Genomic DNA, 21,899 nt, shown 5'->3' on the forward strand with positions numbered 1-21,899 from the left:
TGAACTGTGGTAATAAACTGTGTGAGCATAACTTGCGTTGCTCATATGGAGTAAAGCCACTGCTAGAGCTCTGGGTATCTCCATTTCTAGATCAATGTCCCTTAAAGCAGCCTGTAGGGCACCTGATCAAAATCACCTGGATGGACAGTCTCATAACCTGTAGATTCCCCAGGCCAAGTGAATCAGAATAGGAGGAAGGGCTGGAAAACTGAGCGTATCATGTTTCCTAGGGACTTCTCATATAAACTAAAATGTAAGGAAGAGGAGGAGACAGACAGACAGACAGGCATAGGGAAAGAGAAAGAGAATAAGACAGCCAGCTGCTGCTGCTAAGTCGCTTCAGTCGTGTCCGACTCTGTGCGACCCCATAGTTGGCAGCCAGAGAGACATAAAGAAACAAAATCAAGAGGGAAATTTCCTTGCACTAGGAAATAAATGGTATTACATCACAAAAAAACTATAAAAGCTGAATCTTAAAGTCCCTTTAAAATATTATAATTAGATGAGAAATCTTTTCAGAGACATGAACACACACATCATATTAAATCACCTGCAAGTTATGTGCTCTACATTGTATGAAGCATTTCAAATAATACTAAAATCAAGTGAGGCAACACCTAACCCATCACAGCTAATCATACTAATGAAATGCTATCTGTGTATGCTAGGCAAATTTCTCATTGGATTTCATTGTAACTCACAGATTATTTTACTGCAATAAATCAGAAAACATCTTCATCATTCATGAAACCAAGGGGGGAGAGTTATTTCACAGATATCCATGGGAAACTCTTGGGTTGACTCAGGCCACCCTATCACTTCTATAGAAACTAACCTGGGAGTGTGAGTTTGATCTCATCCCTGTAATTTTCCTGATATAAATAATAGAGGTCTGGTTGTTGACACTACATTTGGATGTCAAGTGTCTTCTTTCTTTGTTTGCTGGCCCCTCATCAGTCCCGGAAGCTTCACCTCACCCCCTGCTTTTATGTGTGTCTCAGCCCTAAAATTAATGACACAATTACACAGTGCTGAATGTCCATTATATCTCAATAAAACTGGAAGTAAACATTAAATTCAATAATTAACAAACCCTTATTCCTAGTAAGTGATTTGTGTTTTGATTCCCTGCGGCAACCAATGCTCAATGCTTTAGCTTGAACACTAACCACACTCAAAGGCACAGAGGTCTGAGTATGAATTCTTTTAAATGCTATCGTGTTGGCTATAATTCTTGCACATTGTCTCAAAATGGTGAATTGCAATCTAACTCATCTAAATTCAGTGGAATGCACTGAGCACCCCCTAGGCCTGAGGCACTGGTGCTGTGGTGCCTGTGTGCGTGCTCAGTCACTAAGCTGTGTCCAACTCTTTGCACTCCCATGGACTAGAGCCCAGAGACCAGGACAAATGAGATTCATCTCCTGGCTGGAGGAGCTTGCAATCAATATCCCATTAAATGGTTTTCGTTTGATCTGTTATTCCTAAAGAAAAAAACAAACAAATAAAAAAAACACATACAGGAAAAGCAAGACTGGGAGACAGCAGCCTGCTCCAAGCTCAGTACTCAAGTGGGAGATTATCTAATCAATGAGCTCTGCTTTTCAAACTATTAAGGTTTGTAAGTTGATACCAAAGAGATACACCTGCTCAAAGGGTGTTTGAAACTGCCCCCAAGCCATTTCCCTGGTGAACAAAGAAGCAATATTATTCTTTTACAGCCTTTATTTTCATTCTTCCTTCATTTCCTCCTTCTTTTTCCTCTTCTGTGCTCCAACCAATACGGCAGTCTCTTCCACAAAATCCTAGCATGCATGCTAAGTCACTTCAGTCACGTCTGACTCTGCAATCATATGGACCATAGCCCACCTTGGCTCCTCTGTCCATGGGATTCTCCAGACAAGAATACTGGAGTGGGTTGCCATGCCCTCCTCCAGGGGATTTTCCAAACCCAGGGATAGAACCCAGGTCTCTTACGTCTCCTACATTGGCCGGGTGGGTTCTTTACCACCTGGGAAGCCCCCAACATCCTAGCCATAAGCCTAAAGCCCAAGGGTCCCTCCCAAAGGATGCGCAGATGTCAACCTTGCATCAAAATACACAGGAAAGAATGCCTTGAACTCAGCAGGAGACAGAGGCAGAAGGTGCAGAGAGGATGCAGTTTGGCTGGACGTTTAATGGGCAAGCTTTATTCATGCCCATGCTGCCTGCTATTTGGGGCCTGTAGTGCGTGGAGCTGTCTGAAGGTGGATCATTTGAATATGCAGGCAAATTGCATTAGATCAAGTGAACACCTGTGGCAGGTGTGCACAGCACTGCCTTCCTTGAGCAGGCGGCTCAACAGTCTACTCCACACCAAGCCAAGTGATGCTCCCTCATACATTACACGGCACAAATGTCTTACCACGGAATCTTTCATCTTCATGGGCAGAGGGTCTGAAGCTAACTCTTCTAGATTTTGATGTAAAAATTTATGAAACAATTTGCAGTGAATAAAGGACCTGAAAATGGAAAAAATACACAGGTTTTACTTTTCAAAATATGTCCCTTAAAAAAAATACAGAATCTTGGGCCCAACTCTAGACCTGAATCAGAATCTGCAGTGTAACAGGATCCTCAGGTGATTCCCATCATATTAAAATTCAAGAAATACTGCTCTAGTCTAAAAAAAAGATGTGCCTATTTCAAAGTCTGAGGGAAACAGCTTCACCTTTGATCTCACACTCACAAAGGAAAAAGCCAGTGTTCTCTCCTTTAAATTGTTCATAATGTAGAAAAAGAGGAGTGTGTGCAGGTGATCACAAAGACAATGGGTGGATTTTCAAATTCCATCCAGATTAAAGCTGTCCACAGCAGGTATGGGTACCATTGACCAACTTGAGCCAGCTAAGCTCACAGAGATTCTTTATTTCAGCCAGGCCTCAATATGGTAAAATATTTGTTAAGAAAATCTGTGCAAATGATATTTAAATTTTCCGATTTTCCACATCTTACATCTTGCTGCACCTGACAGCCTAAAATTATCATTTTTTCTGCTCCCCCAAAACACTTACATCCGTTTTTATAACTTAAGTCAGTATCTCCCTTGTGTTAGTCCCTCAGTCGTGTCCAAGTCTTTGTGACTCCATGAACTGTAGCCCACCAGGCTCTTCTGTCCATGGAATTCTCTAGGCAAGAATACTAGAGTGGGTGTGCCATTTCCTTCCCCAGGGGATCTTCCCTACCCAGGGATCGAATCTAGGTCTCTGCATCTCCTGTAAATGTGGTCAAATGAGATGGTTGCTACCTCACTGAATTGACTGACTGGTACCCGAAATGATGGCATCACCTGAAGGGTTTTCAGGTCCAAAGTGCATATTTATCAAAGACTTAAAAGATACAAAGAAAGGAAAGATTTGAAGGTATATTTTCTAGTGATTAAGGGTTATTATTAAACACATTTTAAAACTTTGGCACAGACTTCACTTTAAATCCAGAGGGCACTGGCCATACTAAGAACAAAAAGCAACAAAACAAAACCTTTCCTTCTAGAGATGCAAGTCTAGTCTCCCCAGGGTAGAATTTATAGTCCTGGCATAAAGGCAGTGATGCCACTTTATGGACCCAGACAGACTACTTGTCAAGGTTGGTGCCTCTCACACAACTCCCCAAGGGAAGGTCAAAGACAGTGCCCGGGTACAAGAAGATATCTATCCCTGGCTTTGTGAGTTTTACTCCAAAAGCACCGAGGCCAAGGTTCAGTGTGTCCTTGAACTTGACCTCTGGTTTTCATTCATTTCTGGTTAGTCCTGGGTTTCTCCCACCATCACCCAGGGACCAGCCGGTTTAACAGGGAAAGAGTTCAAGCATCCTGAGCACTGGATGAGAGGGTGAGGCTGCAGGGCTAGTGGACAGCTCTGTGTGTATGTGTGTGTGTGTATGTATGTGTGTATGTGTGTGTGCGTGTGTGTGTTACTCACAGGAGCACTGAGGGGTCGCTGCTCTGCCTGCTCAGATGGTAGGAAAGTGCAACCAAGAGGCCACAGAAAGCTGAGAACAGCGCCGGGATGTGCTGCGTGCTCCAGGGTTCCTGAGCAAAAGATCAGAGAGCCAAGTCATTCCACGGCTGGGTGTGGAAGAACAGGATCGCATTCCAGAACTTACATAGCCGGCCCCCCCAAGGTCCAGCTGGATAGACATGGTGCTCTGGGATCATTCCCACCAGTGGACAGGCAAGCACCTGATGGCTCCTGGAAATCTTGCCTGTGAATGTACCAGCATTGATTTTGAGGGGGCATTTCAAAGAAATTGTACACATCTATAAGAATATATTAACTTCATCTTTAATGAAATTAAGTACAGGATTTTTATAAGATGGAACATTAATCACATGTTGCTACTTTTGAATTCAATACAATACTTAATAACAACTATAGAGATTATATTTATTAATATTTATTTAATCAATGGTTTAAAAGGGAGGGAGTGCATGTGAACTCAGTCATTTCAGTCATGCCCAATTCTTTGTGATCCTATGGACTGTAGCACACCAGTCTCCTCTGTCCATGGGATTCTGCAAGCAAGAATACTGGAGTGGGTTGCCAAGATCCTCCTCCAGGGGATTAAATCTGCGTCTCCTGTGGATGTGTCAATATGGCATAAGAAACCAAATCAACTAGTGGACTGAGCCTCAGTGAAGAGAAAAATGGCTCGAAAGGAAAACAGCAAGGTACTTCACAATTAATTGGATTATCAGCCTAGATGCCAACAACTGAGGCACTGCACCCAGGGCAAAGAGGAGACGCAGGGAATATGTGTTCCCATTGTGAGCAGCACGGTGATCTGGGACTGAGGTCTCCTTCCTTATAGAAGCATCATGTCTTTTACACAAGGAAGGAAACCTCTGTATATTCAGCCTTTTCAGCCTCCAAGAGAATCTGCTGATGGCTTCCAAAAGCTGGACCGAGGAAAGGACTCCAAGACTTCTCCCTTAAGATTTTGATCCCTTAACTCACCGAGTGCCTTATTTGATAAGGACAAATTGTTCATTTTGCTTAAAATCAAAAATACAAGTGACTGAGTCAAGTGTGCTCAGATTATACTTGTAACTACTCAGATGGGCTGAAAGGGTTAATGTTATACCAGGTACAGAGAAGGGTTTCAGTTTCACAGGTCTCTCCCTCCTAGACATTAAAATGCATTCCTTCTGTCTCCGCCCCAGCCAAGGTCCAGCACCTGGAGAGCAGCATCTAGAAGGAACTGAAGGCACCCAGCCTCTCAGGGGCTGCAGAGCTGTAGCGGAGCAGTCAGGAGGCAAGGCAGGCCACTGACCCACCTCCAGGTGTCCAGTCTCCACCAAGGGCTCCTCCAAGCTCTCAGATCAGTGTTTTCAGGGCTGGCACAGGGCGTCTCTGGGGTCCTGAAGGCTCCAGGGCTTCACCTGTTATTTTCCTGATTCTTCCCATCAAGTTTGCCAAAGAATTCCAGAGCAGTGAGAAAAGCATTCTCTGCCTTCCTCTTCTCTTCCCTTTGGAGTCAGCAAAGTGCCCTCTCACCCCCCTTTTCCCATGCCCAGGGACAGGGGTCCTTCTTTCTCGGGCTGACCCGCTCTTCATGCCCATGAAGTCTTCCTCTTAGTCCACACACACCCCTGACATGGAGGACAGACATCCTCTCTTTTTAAGATTTATTTATTTAATTGGAGGCTAATTAGTTTACAATATTGTAGTGGTTTTTGCCATACATTGACATGAATCCGCCATGGGTATACATGTGTTCCCCATCCTGAACCCCCTCCCACCTTCCTCCCCATCCCATCCCTCAGGGTTATCCCAGTGCACTGGCCCTGAGCACCCTGTCTCATGCATCAAACCTGGACTGACAATCTATTTCACATATGGTAATATACATGTTTCAATGCTATTCTCTCAAATCATCCCATCCTTGCCTTCTCCCACAGAATCCAAAAGTCTTTTCTTTACATCTGTGTCTATTTTGCTGTCTCACATATAGGGTCATTGTTACCATCTTTCTAAATTACATATATATGCATTAATATACTGTATTGGTGTTTTGCTTTCTGACTTACTTCAGTCTGTATAATAGGCTCCAGTTTCATCCACCTCATTAGAACTGATTCAAATGCATTCTTTTTAATAGCTGAGTAATATTCCATTGTGTATATGTACCACAGCTCTCTTATCCATTCGTCTGCTGATGGACATCTAGGTTGCTTCCATGTCCTGGCTATTATGAACAGTGCTGCAATGACATTGGGGTACACGTGTCTCTTTCAATTCTGGTTTCCTCAGTGTGTATGCCCAGCAGTGGGACTGCTGGGTTGTATGGCAGTTCTATTTCCAGTTTTTTAAGGAATCTCCACACTGTTCTCCATAGTGGCTCTACTACTTTGCATTCCCACCAACAGTGTAAGAGGGTTCCCTTTTCTCCACACCCTCTCCAGCATTTATTGCTTGTAGGCTTTTTGATGGCAGCCATTCTGACCAGCATGAGATGGTACCGCATTGTGGTTTTGATTTGCATTGCTTTGATCATGAGTGATGCTGAGCGTCTTTTCATGTGTTTGTTAGCCATCTGTATGTCTTCTTTGGAGAAATGTCTGTTTAGTTCTTTGGCCCATTTTTTGATTGGGTCATTTATTTTTCTGGAATTGAGCTGCAGGAGTTGCTTGTATGTTTTTGAGATTAATTCTTTGTTAGTTGCTTCATTTGCTATTTTTTTCTCCCATTCTGAAGGCTGTCTTTTGCCTTGCTTATAGTTTCCTTCATTGTGCAAAAGCTTTTAAGCTTAATTAGGTCCCATTTGTTTATTTTTGCTTTTATTTCCATTACTCTGGGAGGTGGGTCATAGAGGATCCTGTGTGATTTATGTCAGAGTGTTTTGCCTATGTTTTCCTCTAGAAGTTTTATAGTTTCTGGTCTTACATTTAGATCTTTAATCCATTTTGAGTTTATTTTTGTGTATGGTGTTAGAAAGTGTTCTAGTTTCATTCTTTTACAGGTGGTTGACCAGTTTTCTCAGCACCACTTATTAAAGAGATTGTCTTTTCTCCATTGTATATTCTCGCCTCCTTTGTCAAAGATAAGGTGTCCATAGGTGCATAGATTTATCTCTGGGCTTTCTATTTTGTTCCATTGATCTATATTTCTGTTTTTGTGCCAGTACCATACTGTCTTGATGACTGTAGCTTTGTAGTATAGCCTGAAGTCAGGCAGGTTGATTCCTCCAATTCCCTTCTTTCTCAAGACTGCTTTGGCTACTTGAGGTTTTTTGTATTTCCATAAAAATTGTGAAATTATTTGTTCTAGATCTCTGAAAAATACTGTTGGTAGCTTGATAGGGTTTGCATTGAATCTATAGATTGCTTTGGGTAGTATACTCATTTTCACTATATTGATTCTTCCGATCCATGAACATGGTATATTTCTCCATCTATTTGTGTCATCTTTGATTTCTTTCACCAGTGTCTATAGTTTTCTATATATAGGTCTTCTGTTTCTTTAGGTAGATTTATTTCTAAGTATTTTATTCTTTGTGTTGCAATAGTGAATGGAATTGTTTCCTTAATTTCTCTTTCTGTTTTCTCTTTGTTAGTGTATAGGAATGCAAGGGATTTCTGTGTGTTAATTTTATATCCTGCAACTTGACTATATTCATTGATTAGCTCTAGTAATTTTCTGGTGGTGTCTTTAGGGTTTTCTATGTAGAGGATCATATCATCTGCAAATAGTGAGAGTTTTACTTCTTCTTTTCCAGTCTGGATTCCTTTTATTTCTTTGTCTTCTCTGATTGCTGTGGCTAAAACTTCCAAAACTATGTTGAATAGTAGTGGTGAGAGTGGGCACCCTTGTCTTGTTCCTGACTTTAGGGGAAAAGCTTTCAATTTTTCACCATTGAGGATAATGTTTGCTGTGGGTTTATCATATATGGCTTTTATTATGTTGAAGTATGTTTCTTCTATGCCTGCTTTATGGAGGCTTTTTATCATAAATGGATGTTGAATTTTGTCAAAGGCTTTCTCTGCATCTATTGAGATAATCATACGGTTTTTATCTTTCAATTTGTTAATGTGGTGTATCACATTGATTGATTTGCAAATATTGATGAATCCTTGCATCCCTGGGAGAAAGCCCACTTGGTCATGATGTATGATCTTTTCAATATGTTGTTGGATTCTGTTTGCTAGAATTTTGTTAAGGACTTTTGCATCTATGTTCATCAGTGATACTGGTCTGTAGGTTTTTTTTTTTTTTTTTTCCATTGGTCCCTACTGCCCTGCCTGGTTGGATGGCATCCCTGACTCAATGGACATGAGTTTGAGCAGACTCAGGGCTATAGTGAAGGACAGGGAAGCCTGGTATGCTGCAGTTCATGGGGCTGCAAAGAGTCTGATATGACTTAGCAACTGAACAAAAACTGCCCTGCCTATAAAGATGCTGAGGTTGCTGACATTTTTATGAAACTAACATGATATTGTAAACCAACTAGCTGTCAATAAAGTAGCTGTTCAACTAGCTGTCAATAAAGTAAAATAAAAATGCAAAGGTTCCCCCCCTCAGTTACCCTGCAAAGCCAGGATGCTGTCTCCTCTCCTCCAGTGCCCCCATCAGCCTTATAGGAGGCTCCTGACCTGCCACTGCTTCTGTCACGTGGGGCATGTCCTCACAGCACAGGCTTCAAGGTGAGCCAACATGGATTTGAACCCTAGTCCTGCCAGGGATGAGCTGTGTGGTCTTGGTTAAGTTACTTTACATCTCTGAACACTGTGTTAGCTTGCTGTTCTTCAGAAAATAACACATACACAAGGGTTGCTGCAAGGGTACTTTTCTATACACCTGGCCATTTTTACAAGTTGTTGGTTATGAGAGGTTCAGTGCAGCCTCTACTTGGTGACTGGTACCCAGTGCTCTGTGCCAGACTGTCCTGGGCTGTTTCCTCTCCTTCTATCCACAGTCAGCTGGTCCTAATGTGTTATCGATGCACCTTGCAACACACCCCCAATTGGTCCTTTCCTTTCATTGCATCCAACTGAGTCAGCTGTCCATTGCCTCATTCCAGGGCTATTGTTAACCACTTCATAATGGGAAGATCTAACGATGGTCTCCACATCCCTCCCCACAACACTCCTACTCCATTGACCCCATGATTCATCCCCCTTGTAATAAAAGAGTGGACCTCTTCCCATAAAATGCAAATCAGTCACATGATTGCCCTCAATCAGTATTTTTCAGAGATTCCTATTGCCTACCAAAATAATCTACTCCACAGGAAGCTAATAAGCCAACTAGGATCTGGCCCAAGCTCAACTCTTCAGCCTCCCTCCACACATTTAGGAGAGTCACAGAAGCAAAACCACAAAGATATGTTGCCTCCTGCCCCTACCACCCCACCTTCATGTACAACATTTCATCTGCCCAGAGAGCTCTTCCACAAGGAACCAAGTTCATACCCCTCTGCCTGGTGAACTCCTATCCATGCTTCAGTGCCCAGTATAAAAAAGTCCCACCTCGTTGGTGCAATCTCCCTGACTTCCCAGACAAATAGAAGCTTTCCCCTTGCATCAGAACCATCTTTAATACACATCTACATCAGTTTTTAAGATATCTTAGTCCTGTTACTCGTGGGCATGGGTAGGACTTGCCCTCTCAGGATTCCCTGGGAAGGGGTAGTTTGCATCTCCCTTGACCTGTACTTGGCACCAGTGTTACCACATCAACCCATCCTTGAGAGAATGACTACACAATTACAGTTTTCATGATTACATTCATCCCTCTTCTATGACCCCTGTGAAAAAAAATGTTTCAACAAGGAAAGGGGGTGGGGCTGGGAGTGAGTGGGAGGGAGGCTCAATAAGGAGGGAATATATGTATATTTAAAGCTGATTCATATTGTTGTTCAGCAGAAAGTAGCACTACACTGTAAAGCAAATATCCTCCAATTAAAAAAAAGACAAAGAAATATTCTTGTGCAGTTCACTACCTTCAATATCACCTTGGCAAAAAGGATTACAATAATAAACATATACAAAACATTGTATAGATTTTAAAAAAAGAAAGAAAGAAAGAAAAGAAGGTGAAGAAAATAGATAGCTTAGATCAAATGTGGGCCAGGCAGTGAAATGCCACAGAAATGAGAGACTATCAGAGCAAAGATATCTCATGACCTTAAAACTAATTTTTTTCATTCCAACCACACGCCCAGTGACAGACAATTTATTCTGGAACTTGGGAGTTTCAGTCTCTCTTGAAGGTTCATTCACCCAACATTCACTGGCCACCTTCCAGGTGCCAGGCACCAAGGAGCACAACTCTGCGGAGAACAGCACAGGTGTCGCGGGAGGGAAGAGTATGATTAATTGTGATGAGGAGTGACAGGCAATGGACAGGGAAGTGCCTGGTGCTGGGTGCTCACTGGGCAGAAAGCAGAGGTTCCAATGAGTCCAGAGAGTGGCATTTAAGTGGAGCCCCACACAGAAGAAATGCGGAGAATACTGTCCTTCCCCTGCAGTGGCTTCTGGGAGGACCAAGCTGGGCTCTGGGGGCACTGGGGGTGCATGGAGCTGACCCCTGCCATCCTTATCTATACTCTTGCTCTCCCTGCTCTGGGCACCCACCTGCACCTTCTCCTCTTTCATCTCATACTTGGTCGTCACAAAAACATGGACAAAAAGTTTTCCAAAAGACAGAAACCTGCTAAACGCCATTTCTTCCCTCTTATTTCTCTGTGCTTGCCTCTTTGCATGTTTAATTTACAATTTCGTGAAGGCAGAGGGCTTCCTTTCAAATGCAGTCCATTAAGAATGCAAAAAGGAAAAAATCACTACGAGGAGGATTTAGTAACCATGACCACGAAAATAACGGTCCCTGAAAGGAACGAGGAGAAACAAGTCAGGGGAATATATGTCAGCAGAAGTGGATTCCAGGCTCATCACTTCCTGGAATGAATGATTCTGTGGAAGGGACTTAGTGGTTCAGCTTCTGCTTCTGTAAAAAGGTGACAATGACATCCTGAAATACCGCTGCAATGCCTTAATGATATTTGAAATGGCCTTCCATGCTGCAAAGTAGTATGCTGATGTTAGTTTTTTATTAATTGGAAAAGAAAGGGCACCCATGATGGATGGTCTTTGCAGACAATAATTTAAAGTGAAACTAAATATACTTAAATAATTAAGTTTACCTACTTTTATTCACCCAATACCCTTATCTAATTCTTCTCTCATTTACTCTCTACTTAATTAAATCTCTGCAGTGCAAACGTGAAAGGACAGCTCCTAGTACTGAGGGACTCTCCCTCTTTAGCGACTAAACTAGCAGTTGGTAGGCAAGAGAACAGGAGGCAAAAATATCTAATGGGAAACAGTGGAGTTAGAGGGGAGGGACATTGCCCCCTTTCCTTCTACTTCTTAGCATTTATCTCAGCTTGTCACTACAGGTCTGTATAAAGATCATTTGATTAATCTGTGATCCCTCCACTGGGTCGAGCCCATTGACAGCAGAGACTGATGCTTTACTCCAGTGTTTTCTGAACACTCTGTGCAGGGCCCAGGCCCTGAAAGGCCCTTTATAAATATGTATGGTACCAATGCCCTGGATTTGAGCAACTTCCTTATTCTGTGATGCAGACCTAAGAAGAGAACCGCCCAGATCATTTTATTTAGGTATCTACAAGAACACAGAAGGTTGGTTTTTCCCAGTGCAGAGCAGTAGTTAAAAGCATGGGCTCTGGTCCAGGACTGCCGGTTCCCTCTCAACTCTGCTGATTATTAGCACAAAGATACTGGGCAACCTTTTAAGCCTCAGTTTCCTTTTGGGTGCTGCTAGTGGTAAAGACTTTCCCTGGTGGCTCAGATGGCAAAGAATCTGCCTGCAATGCAGGAGACCTGGGTTCAATCCCTGGATCAGGGAGATCCCCTGGAGAAGGGAATGACAACCCGCTCCAGTATTCTTGCCTGGAGAATTCCATGGACAGAGGAACCTGGTGGGCAAAGAAGCCACCTGCCAATGCAGAAGACATAAGAGATAGGATCATTTGTTAGATGAATGAACAGCTCTGTGGCCACAGGGACAGGACAGAAGGGACAATATTTCCTTTAACAATGTAAAAATGAGATGACGCTAGAGTGGCACACTTATTCTTCCAAGAAGCAGAGTGAGATGAAGGTTGGCAAGGAGTTCAAATTCCAGGTGTGGCTGTGCATGTTTTCTACCCCAACCTCAGATCCTCACGCAACTCTTCCCAGAAAGAACCTGGGCTCCCCTGAGCTTGGGCAGACTGCAAAAAGGCAGACCACCTGGATCTCCCTAGGCTTTCTACTGGCAGCACCCTCAAGCTCCAAGTTCTCCGCCTTGTTCATTTTTTCAACAGATGCAGTTATATCATATATAAAATAGGAGGCAAATTTCTCAGGAAATCATGGCTAGAAAGACTATTTGGATATACACGAGTTCTATTTTCATGTTTAGAATGCCAACATTTGCAAAACCATGCCATCTTCAGGAAAGATTATTTTTAGTTTGGAAGAGGTCTTCTTAAGTGAGAATATCGTCCCTTCAAATTATAAATCAAATAATAAAATAGAATGGAAGAGACTCACTCAAAGTGGCAAGATCGGGACCAAGCCCCTACTTCAGTGCACTTTATCTTACACCACCCTAAACACTTCTACAGCCAACTGTGCAAAGCATGTGGACATCTCATGACTTCCCATTTCAAAAGGCTGGGTATCACTATAATTGATAGAAATTCCCAGCTTTTGAGGTTGTTTCATTATTGTATCTCTGCCATTCAAGAGTGTTGGACATCTTTTTAGATAACTGCCTGTTTTAGGGTTTGTTATAACACATGGTAGGGTGATAGCCTAAAGGAAGAAGTTATTTGAGAGGGGCTCAGAGGCAGATTTCTAGAGGCCTAACTAAACAGCTTGGTCGCAAAGGAATGAACTTGGGAAGAGCATATTCCAAGTCATGCAAGGGTATAATTCTTCAAGGCTATATAAACCTGCATTCAAGCATGGCCTGGGTATGCTACAGAATGTATATGGCTAGGTTAATTCTAAAGGTACCACTCTAACTCACAGACTTAGAGAATGAATTTATGGTTACCAGGGGCAAAGGATGGGGGAAAGGGATAGATTGGGAGTTCGGGATTGACATGTACACACTGCTATATTTAACATGGATAACCAACAAGGACCTACTGGATAGCACAAGAAACTGCTCAGTGTTATGCAGCGGCAAAGATAGAAGGGGAGTCTGGGGGAGAATGGATACATGTATACGTATGGCTGAGCTCCTTTGCTGTCCAAATGAAACTATCACAAAAGTTGTTATACTCCAATATAAAATAAGTTTAAAATTAAAAATAAAAAAGATTTTAAAAGGTACCACTCTCAAACATATATGAAGTTCACAGGAAGAATTAAGCATGCAGAAAATACACTGAAGGGAAATAACCTTTATGGTTTATCAACCCCAAACTTTCTGCACTGGGAAAAGAGACAGCTGGGGGCCACTGACTCTGAAGATAAAAGTAAAGGAAATAATCTTTGACATCAGCAAGGGAATCTGGATGTAATTTAAGGAAAAACTTCCTGACATTGATGACTCAATAAAGTACAATTAGGGAAACATTAGCATTTCCTTTTCCCAATTATTTTAAAACACAGATATTTTCCATGGAGAGTTAAGAGGCAAGCTTGCCTGAGAAAGAAGGAAGAAGAAACCTGCTGAAAATGTCTCTTCTTATGCTTTCACTGCATAGGAAAATACTGCTTTAACAGCTCTGAAATTTAACACACACACAACTAAATAAACAAACTGAGAACAAGAAGGAACTATTCAGGATCATTTTACATAATTGAGATTTGTGGTGGAGGGAACACAGCAAGATAAAATGGCTTTGTCCATTTCTTCCATTCCTTTCTCCTTAATTTGACAATCCCCCTCCAGGCTGTTCAGTCCCGAGTCACCGCACCTACTACTCCCTCCAGGGCCTTGGCTTGCCTCCCTGTCCAGGCTCTTTGGGCAGGTCTGCCCTGCCCAGGTGGGAACCCTGTAAAAGACTAACTGCGGGATGGATGGGGCTTTCCACAGACTCAGGAGCAGCTAAAGAGCCAAACTTCTAGCAGGAGTTGAGCCTGTCAAGTTCAGAAATATAGTAAAAAAAAAAAAAAATGCATTTGAGGATGTTTATATTTTTTAATTTTTAAAATGTATTTTAATAAATAAATTATTTATTTGGCCACACCACGCAGCATGTGGGATCTTAGTTTCCCAAACTAGGGATTGAACCCCTGTCTCCTGCAGTAGAAGCAGGGAGTCTTACCCACTGGATCACTAGGGAAGTCCCAGGATATTTTAATTTTAATTTTGGGATAGAGGAGAAAACATTGGCACTTGAGGAAGATCAGAACCACAGACCTGAAGAAGGATTTTGAAAGAAAATGATCAAATGCACTGGGTATTTTATCTGAAAGGTTTAGTTCATTGCTCAAATAGTCTTATTTCTACAAAGAGAAGTGAAAAGGAACAGAGGAGATGCTGACTGACATTTTTAGTGGATTTTTAAAAATATAGTAGAACACCCGACATTTATATATTTTAAATGTACATGTATGTCTTGAATTTTATATAACTATATAAAATTTATTTTACTCACACACATATATACACAAATATACACAGACACACAAATACACACACCACATACACACACACATATATATATACACACACAAATACATATATTTTGAGGGACAGAGATAAGATTTTAAACCTATTATGCACTGATATGAAGTGTATATTACATGACAGCTTGCTTCAAAAATCAATGTCCCTAATTTGCTTTGAGAGGAGTCTCATGGGCCCCTGAATTGGGAATGATATGGATTGATGACTGCTGGCTTCATAAAACTCCCACGGGTTTTGAAATATTTTTATGAGGTAGAAATAAAACTGTCTAATAGTCCTACAATTCTGTGTTAGATTTCACATGCATTTGGGAATTCTTTTGATGAAAACGCATAAGGAAGTTCAGCTTTGTATGAAAGTACCTCTCTAAAGAGAATCCTAGTTTCAGCATTTTTTTCCTGCAAAATCTGAGACATCTCTATGATGGAATTTACAGGGCAAACAGAGTTTGGTCATAAAGAGAAGCAAATGGACCAGATTTCACTTTGCTATGTCCTTCATATCAGATTCACACACTCGTTTTAAGGGAAAAGCAATAGATTTTTCTTAGCCCATTAAACATCAGGGCATTTCTGAATCCAGGTTTTCATATATCCTAAAATAAGACCTAGATCATATCACTTTGATATAAGTCCTATTGCTAGGACTATTTTGACATGAATCTTATATTGAAATAAAAGAAACTCTGTGCCCCTGAAGTTCCAGAAAGCTCAGATTCTGTTTATATCTCACGGCCATGGGTCACCATGCGACTGGTGGGCACTTCTGAGTGTGCACTGGGCATCTCCAAAGCCCCCCAGCACATTCCGAGAAGCTCATCCCACAGCAGCCCCTGTTGACAGCCCTGATGGTCCCGGAACACCCAGGGGGCAGCCCCAGGGCCTAACAATGAGCTTAATTCATAACAGCCAGTCAGTACGTGTTCAGTAAGTAAATAAATGATCACAGTAACAAATACTATGAGTAAGACTTCACTGTCTCCTTAAAGGTTTTCCTTATTTCATACCTTTTTTCATTTCAGTGAAAAAACAGCATGTGTTTATAATTCAAGACTATTTTAATGGGGCTTTCCTGCTAGTCTAATGGTTAGGAATCAGCATTTCCACTGCAGGGGGCCTGGCTTCAATCACTTGGGAAAATAAGATCCCACAAGCCACACGGTGTGGTCAAAAAAAGCCAATATGGCCTTTAAGAATAGGTACTGGGGGAAAATGAGCTCATTCGCTAACAAGAAAGGCTGACAGGTACTACCCAACATAGATAAATGTAGATAAATAAGCACACATACACACACGGACTTTCTGGAAAATACTGACTGGCAGCTCAGTGGTAAAGAATCCACCTGCCAATGCAGGAGATGTGGGCGATACGGATTTGATCCCTGGATTGGGAAGATACCCTGGGCAAGGCAATGGCAACCCACTCCAGCATTCTTGCCTGGAAAATCCCATGGATGGAGGAGCCTGGAAGGCTACAGTCCATGAAGTTCCAAAGAGTCAGACATGATTTAGTGAATAAACAAACAAACAAAACCACCCAACATAGATAAATATAGATAAATAAGCACACAAACACACATACACACAAACTTTCTGGAAAATACTGCCATTTACCTTCCTTCTCATAGCCCTCTTTTCTGTCATCTGCATTTATTCAATCCAAAAGTTTATAGAGTATCTTTTAAGCAACAGTGGACTTTTTATAGAATATGAAAAGAAACATGTATAAACCATAGTCATGACCTTTAGGACAAAGGTCAAACTAGGGGTGAAGAAAAGTACTTAGGGACAGCATCAACGAAAATAGAACTTATGTATCAAGCAAGAGCTTGACTAGCCATGTGACATACACTGTCACGCTCAGACTGTAGCCCACCTTTAAAGGCAAGGATCACATTTCAAACATGAGGAAACAGAGGTTTCTACTGTACTAGTTATTGTGGGAGTATCTGCATTTCCCACAGAACTAATTATATTCAGAATAGATAAGAATCGACATGAACACCAAAAGGACAATATTGCCCACAGAATTTTGGAAGAGAGAAAGATAGTCTCCCACTGGCATGGCCAGGACTAGCATAGTTTTCCATCTCTACTGGGAACACCACTGCTCACAGCGCAGCCTGGAATTCTTTTCCACGCCTTCCCCTCTCCCCATCCACCACCCTACAAACTGGACAGCCACCAAATCCTACCAATGCTGATTTCACTACACTTCCTGGATTTGCCCCTTTTAAACTCTGTACATCCTATCTAAATCTGACTCCAGATCTTACTTTACTCAGCAACTGCAATTCCTTTTTGAACAACTGAGCTATTATTCTTCCTCCTGTTTTTTTCCCCCCATATCAGTGTCCACTGCCGTGGTCAAAGGCATCCAACATTACCTTAAAGGTTCAAACTAATGGTGACTGGGTTTGGAGACCATTGTGTTAGAGGAGATACCCAGCGTCCCAGGTCAGGGGCAGCGACGAGAGGAGTTACCCCACATCCGAGGTCAGGGGCGGCGGCCGGGAGGAGATACCCCACGCTCCAAGCCCGAGGCCAGGGGCGGCAGCGGGGAGGAGCAACCCACACCAAGGCCAGGGGCGGTGGCCGGGAGGACCAACCCCACGTCCAAGGAGCCGTGGCTGCACAGGCGCAGGAGGGCCTAGAGGAGCTATCCCACGTTGAAGGTCAAGAAGGGCGGCGGTGAGGAGATACCCCTCATCCAAGGAAAGGAGCAATGGCTGTGCTTTGCTGGAGCAGCCGTGAGGAGATACCCCACGCCCAAGGTAAGAGAAACCCAAGTAAGACGGTAGGTGTTGCAAGAGGGCATCAGAGGGCAAACACACTGAAACCATACTCACAGAAAACTAGTCAATCTAATCTCACTAGGACCACAGCCTTGTCTAACTCAATGAAACTAAGCCATGCCCCTCGGGCAACCCAAGACGGGCGGGTCATGGTGGAGAGGTCTGACAGAATGTGGTCCACTGGAGAAGGGAATGGCAAACCACTTCAGTATTCTTGCCTTGAGAACCCCATGAACAGTATGAAAAGGCAAAATGATAGGATGCTGAAAGAGGAACTCCCCAGGTCAGTAGGGGCCCAATATGCTACTGGAGATCAGTGGAGAAATAACTCCAGGAAGAATGAAGGGATGGAGCCAAAGCAAAAACAATACCCAACTGTGGATGTGACTGGTGATAGAGGCAAGGTCCGATGCTGTAAAAAGCAATATTGCATAGGAACCTGGAATGTCAGCTCCATGAATCAAGGCAAATTGGAAGTGGTCAAACAAGAGATGGCAAGAGTGAATGTTGACATTCTAGGAATCAGTGACTGAAATGGACTGGAATGGGTGAATTTAACTCAGATGACCATTATATCTACTACTGCAGGCAGGAATCCCTCAGAAGAAATGGAGTAGCCATCATGGTCAACATAAGAGTCCCAAATGCACTACTTGGATGCAATCTCAAAAACGACAGAATGATCTCTGTTCATTTCCAAGGCAAACCATTCAATATCACAGTAATCCAAGTCTATGCCCCAACTAGTAACGCTGAAGAAGCTGAAGTTGAATGGTTCTGTGAAGACCTACAAGACCTTTTAGAACTAACACCCAAAACAGATGTCCTTTTCATTACAGGGGACTGGAATGCAAAGTAGGAAGTCAAGAAACACCTGGAGTAACAAGCAAATTTGGCCTTGGAATACAGAATGAAGCAGGGCAAAGACAGAGTTTTGCCAAGAAAATGCACTGGTCATAACAAACACCCTCTTCCAACAACACAAGAGAAGACTCTATACATGGACATCACCAGATGGTCAACACTGAAATCAGATTGATTATATTCTGTGCAGCCAAAGATGGAGACGCTCTATACAGTCAGCAAAAACAAGACCAGGAGCTGACTGTGGCTCAGACCATGAACTCCTTATTGCCAAATTCAGACTTAAATTGAAGAAAGTAGGGAAAACCACTAGACCATTCAGGTATGACCTAAATCAAATCCCTTATGATTATACAGTGGAAGTGAGAAATAGATTTAAGGGCCTAGATCTGATAGATAGAGTGCCTGATGAACTATGGAATGAGGTTCGTGGCATTGTACAGGAGACAGGGATCAAGACCATCCCCATGGAAAAGAAATGCAAAAAAGCAAAAAGTCTGTCTGGGGAGGCCTTACAAATAGCTGTGAAAAGAAGAGAAGCAAAAAGCAAAGGAGAAAAGGAAAGATACAAACATCTGAATGCAGAGTTCCAAAGAATAGCAACAAGAGATAAGAAAGCCTTCTTCAGCGATCAATGCAAAGAAATAGAGGAAAACAACAGAATGGGAAAGACTAGGAATCTCTTCAAGAAAATCAAAGATACCAAAGGAACATTTCATGCAAAGATGGGCTCGATAAAGGACAGAAATGGTATGGACCTAACAGAAGCAGAAGATATTAAGAAGAGATGGCAAGAATACACAGAAGAACTGTACAAAAAAGATCTTCATGACCCAGATAATCACGATGGTGTGATCACTGACCTAGAGCCAGACATCCTGGAATGTGAAGTCAAGTGGGCCTTAGAAAGTATCACTAGGAACAAAGCTACTGGAGGTGATGGAATTCCAGTTGAGCTATTCCAAATCCTGAAAGATGATGCTGTGAAAGTGCTGCACTCAATATGCCAGCAAATTTGGAAAACTCAGCAGTGGCCACAGGACTGGAAAAGGTCAGTTTTCATTCCAATCCCAAAGAAAGGCAATGCCAAAGAATGCTCAAACTACCACACAATTGCACCCATCTCACACGCTAGTAAAGTAATGCTCAAAATTCTCCAAGCCAGGCTTCAGCAATATGTGAACCGTGAACTTCCTGATGTTCAAGCTGGTTTTAGAAAAGGCAGAGGAACCAGAGATCAAATTGCCAATATCCGCTGGATCATCAAAAAACCAAGAAAGTTCCAGAAAAACATCTATTTCTGCTTTATTGACTGTGCCAAAGCCTTTGACTGTGTGGATCACCACAAACTGTGGAAAATTCTGAAAGAGATGAGAATACCAGACCACTTGATCTGCCTCTTGAGAAACCTGTATGCAGGTCAGGAAGCAACAGTTAGAACTGGACATGGAACAACAGACTGGTTCCAAATATGAAAAGGAGTACGTCAAGGCTGTATATTGTCACCCTGTTTATTTAACTTATATGCAGAGTACATCATGAGAAATGCTGGACTGGAAGAAACACAAGCTGGAATCAAGATTGCCGGGAGAAATATCAATAACCTCAGATATGCAGATGACACCACCCTTATGGCAGAAAGTGAAGAGGAACTCAAAAGCCTCTTGATGAAAGTGAAAGAGGAGAGTGAAAAAGTTGGCTTAAACTCAACATTCAGAAAACGAAGATCATGGCATCCGGTCCCATCACTTCATGGGAAATAGGTGGGGAAACAGTGGAAACAGTGACAGACTTTATTTTTCTGGGCTCCAAAATCACTGCAGATGGTGATTGCAACCATGAAATTAAAAGATGCCTACTCCTTGGAAGGAAAGTTATGACCAACCTAGATAGCATATTCAAAAGCAGAGACATTACTTTGCCAACAAAGGTCAGTCTAGTCAAGGCTATGGTTTTTCCTGTGGTCATGTATGGATGTGAGAGTTGGACTGTGAAGAAGGCTGAGCGCTGAAGAATTGATGCTTTTGAACTGTGGTGTTGGAGAAGACTCTTGAGAGTCCCTTGGACTGCAAGGAGATCCAACCAGTCCGTTCTGAAGGAGATCAGCCCTGGGATTTCTTTGGAAGGAATGATGCTAAAGCTGAAACTCCAGTACCTCGGCCACCTCATGAGAAGAGTTGACTCATTGGAAAAGACTCGGATGCTGGGAGGGATTGGGGGCAAGAGGAGAAGGGGACGACAGAGGATAAGATGGCTGGATGGCATCACTGACTCGATGGACGTGAGTCTGAGTGAACTCCGGGAGTTGGTGTTGGACAGGGAGGCCTGGCGTGTTGCGATTCATGGGATCACAGAGAGTGGAACACGACTGAGCGACTGATCTGATCTGATCTGTGTTGTTTTTGTTTAGTCGCGAAGTCATGTCCAACTCTCTTGCGACCATATCCGACTCTCATGGACTGTAGCCTACCAAGCTCCTCTGTCCATGGCATTTTTCAGGCAATACTGGAGTGGGCTGCCTCTCCCTTCTCCAGGGAATCTTCCCTATGACTCAGGGATCAAACCCGTGTCTCCTGCATGGCTGGCAGATTCTTTACCGCTGAACCACCAGGGAAAACCAAGAGATCAATTATACATGTTCAACTTTCTAGGAAGCGAATGTGACAGCATGTACTTGCTGCCCATCTAATATTCATCTGCCCTTCTTCCCAACCTTACTAGCTGTGCAGACAGTAAAAGACTTGTAATTCCCACTCCATTGCAGCTAGAAGTGACATGGATTTACCCATAATCTGAAGTCTAGAGTAATAAAAGTGAATTATAATTTAGAATTTGTTTTCAGACGTATTACTATTAATAGCATCGCCATTATGTTCATTGACATCATCGCCATCAACTTATTATGCTATTAATAATAATAATACTTTCCATTTGTGTTGGTTTTCTACTGCAACAAATCCCCACAAACAGTGGCTTAAACGACACAATGTATGATCTTGCGGGGTACTGCCTAAGGCATCAGGGCATGGCGCGACTGGTTCCTCTGCTCAGGTCCCATCAGGCTGAAATCCACGAGACTGCAGTGTCACCCAAGGCAGCAGTTTTCTGAGACTTGGGTCTTCTTCCAAGCTCACTTCTGGCTGACAGAATTCAGTTTCCTTGCAGCTGTAGGACTGAATTTTCTTGCTGGCTTTTGCTGGGATCTGCTTGAGATCCGACAGGCCATCCTCAGGACATGCAGTCCTCGCCATGGGCCATTTGCAACACTGTTTACTTCCTCGCCACGGGGAGGGTCTCTGCTCTTTCTTCTGTCTCTGGCCTCTATACCTTCTCTTAAAGGGCTTGTCTGATTGGGTCAGACCCATCCAGATACTCTCTCTTCTGACTGACTTCAAGTTAACTGATTAGGGACTTTGGTTACATCTCAAAATCCCTCCACCTCTGCCAGATGACGTAACTAATCACAGAGTGACACCTCATCATACTCTTGGATCACCCACATTCAGAGGGCAGAAATTATACAGTGTGGGCACACCAAGGGGCAGGAGTCT

At 42.7% G+C, this 21,899-nt stretch overlaps 1 protein-coding gene across 2 annotated transcripts in view; it reads right to left on the bottom strand.

Moving 5' to 3' along the window:
• The window catches only part of PCNX2 (pecanex 2), a 311,141-nt gene that overhangs the window by 178,585 nt on the left and 110,657 nt on the right, over positions 1–21,899 (bottom strand). For both annotated transcript variants that reach the window (XM_061404843.1, XM_061404842.1), the window contains 2 exons: positions 3,960–4,069; positions 2,405–2,501 (listed from right to left, as the gene is read on the bottom strand). In XM_061404843.1, coding sequence (XP_061260827.1) covers positions 2,405–2,501; positions 3,960–4,069 — 207 coding nt within the window. The remainder of the gene's footprint in view (positions 1–2,404; positions 2,502–3,959; positions 4,070–21,899) is intronic.

This window comes from Bos javanicus, chromosome 28 (assembly GCF_032452875.1).
Source record: "Bos javanicus breed banteng chromosome 28, ARS-OSU_banteng_1.0, whole genome shotgun sequence".
NCBI classification, from domain to species: domain Eukaryota; kingdom Metazoa; phylum Chordata; class Mammalia; order Artiodactyla; family Bovidae; genus Bos; species Bos javanicus.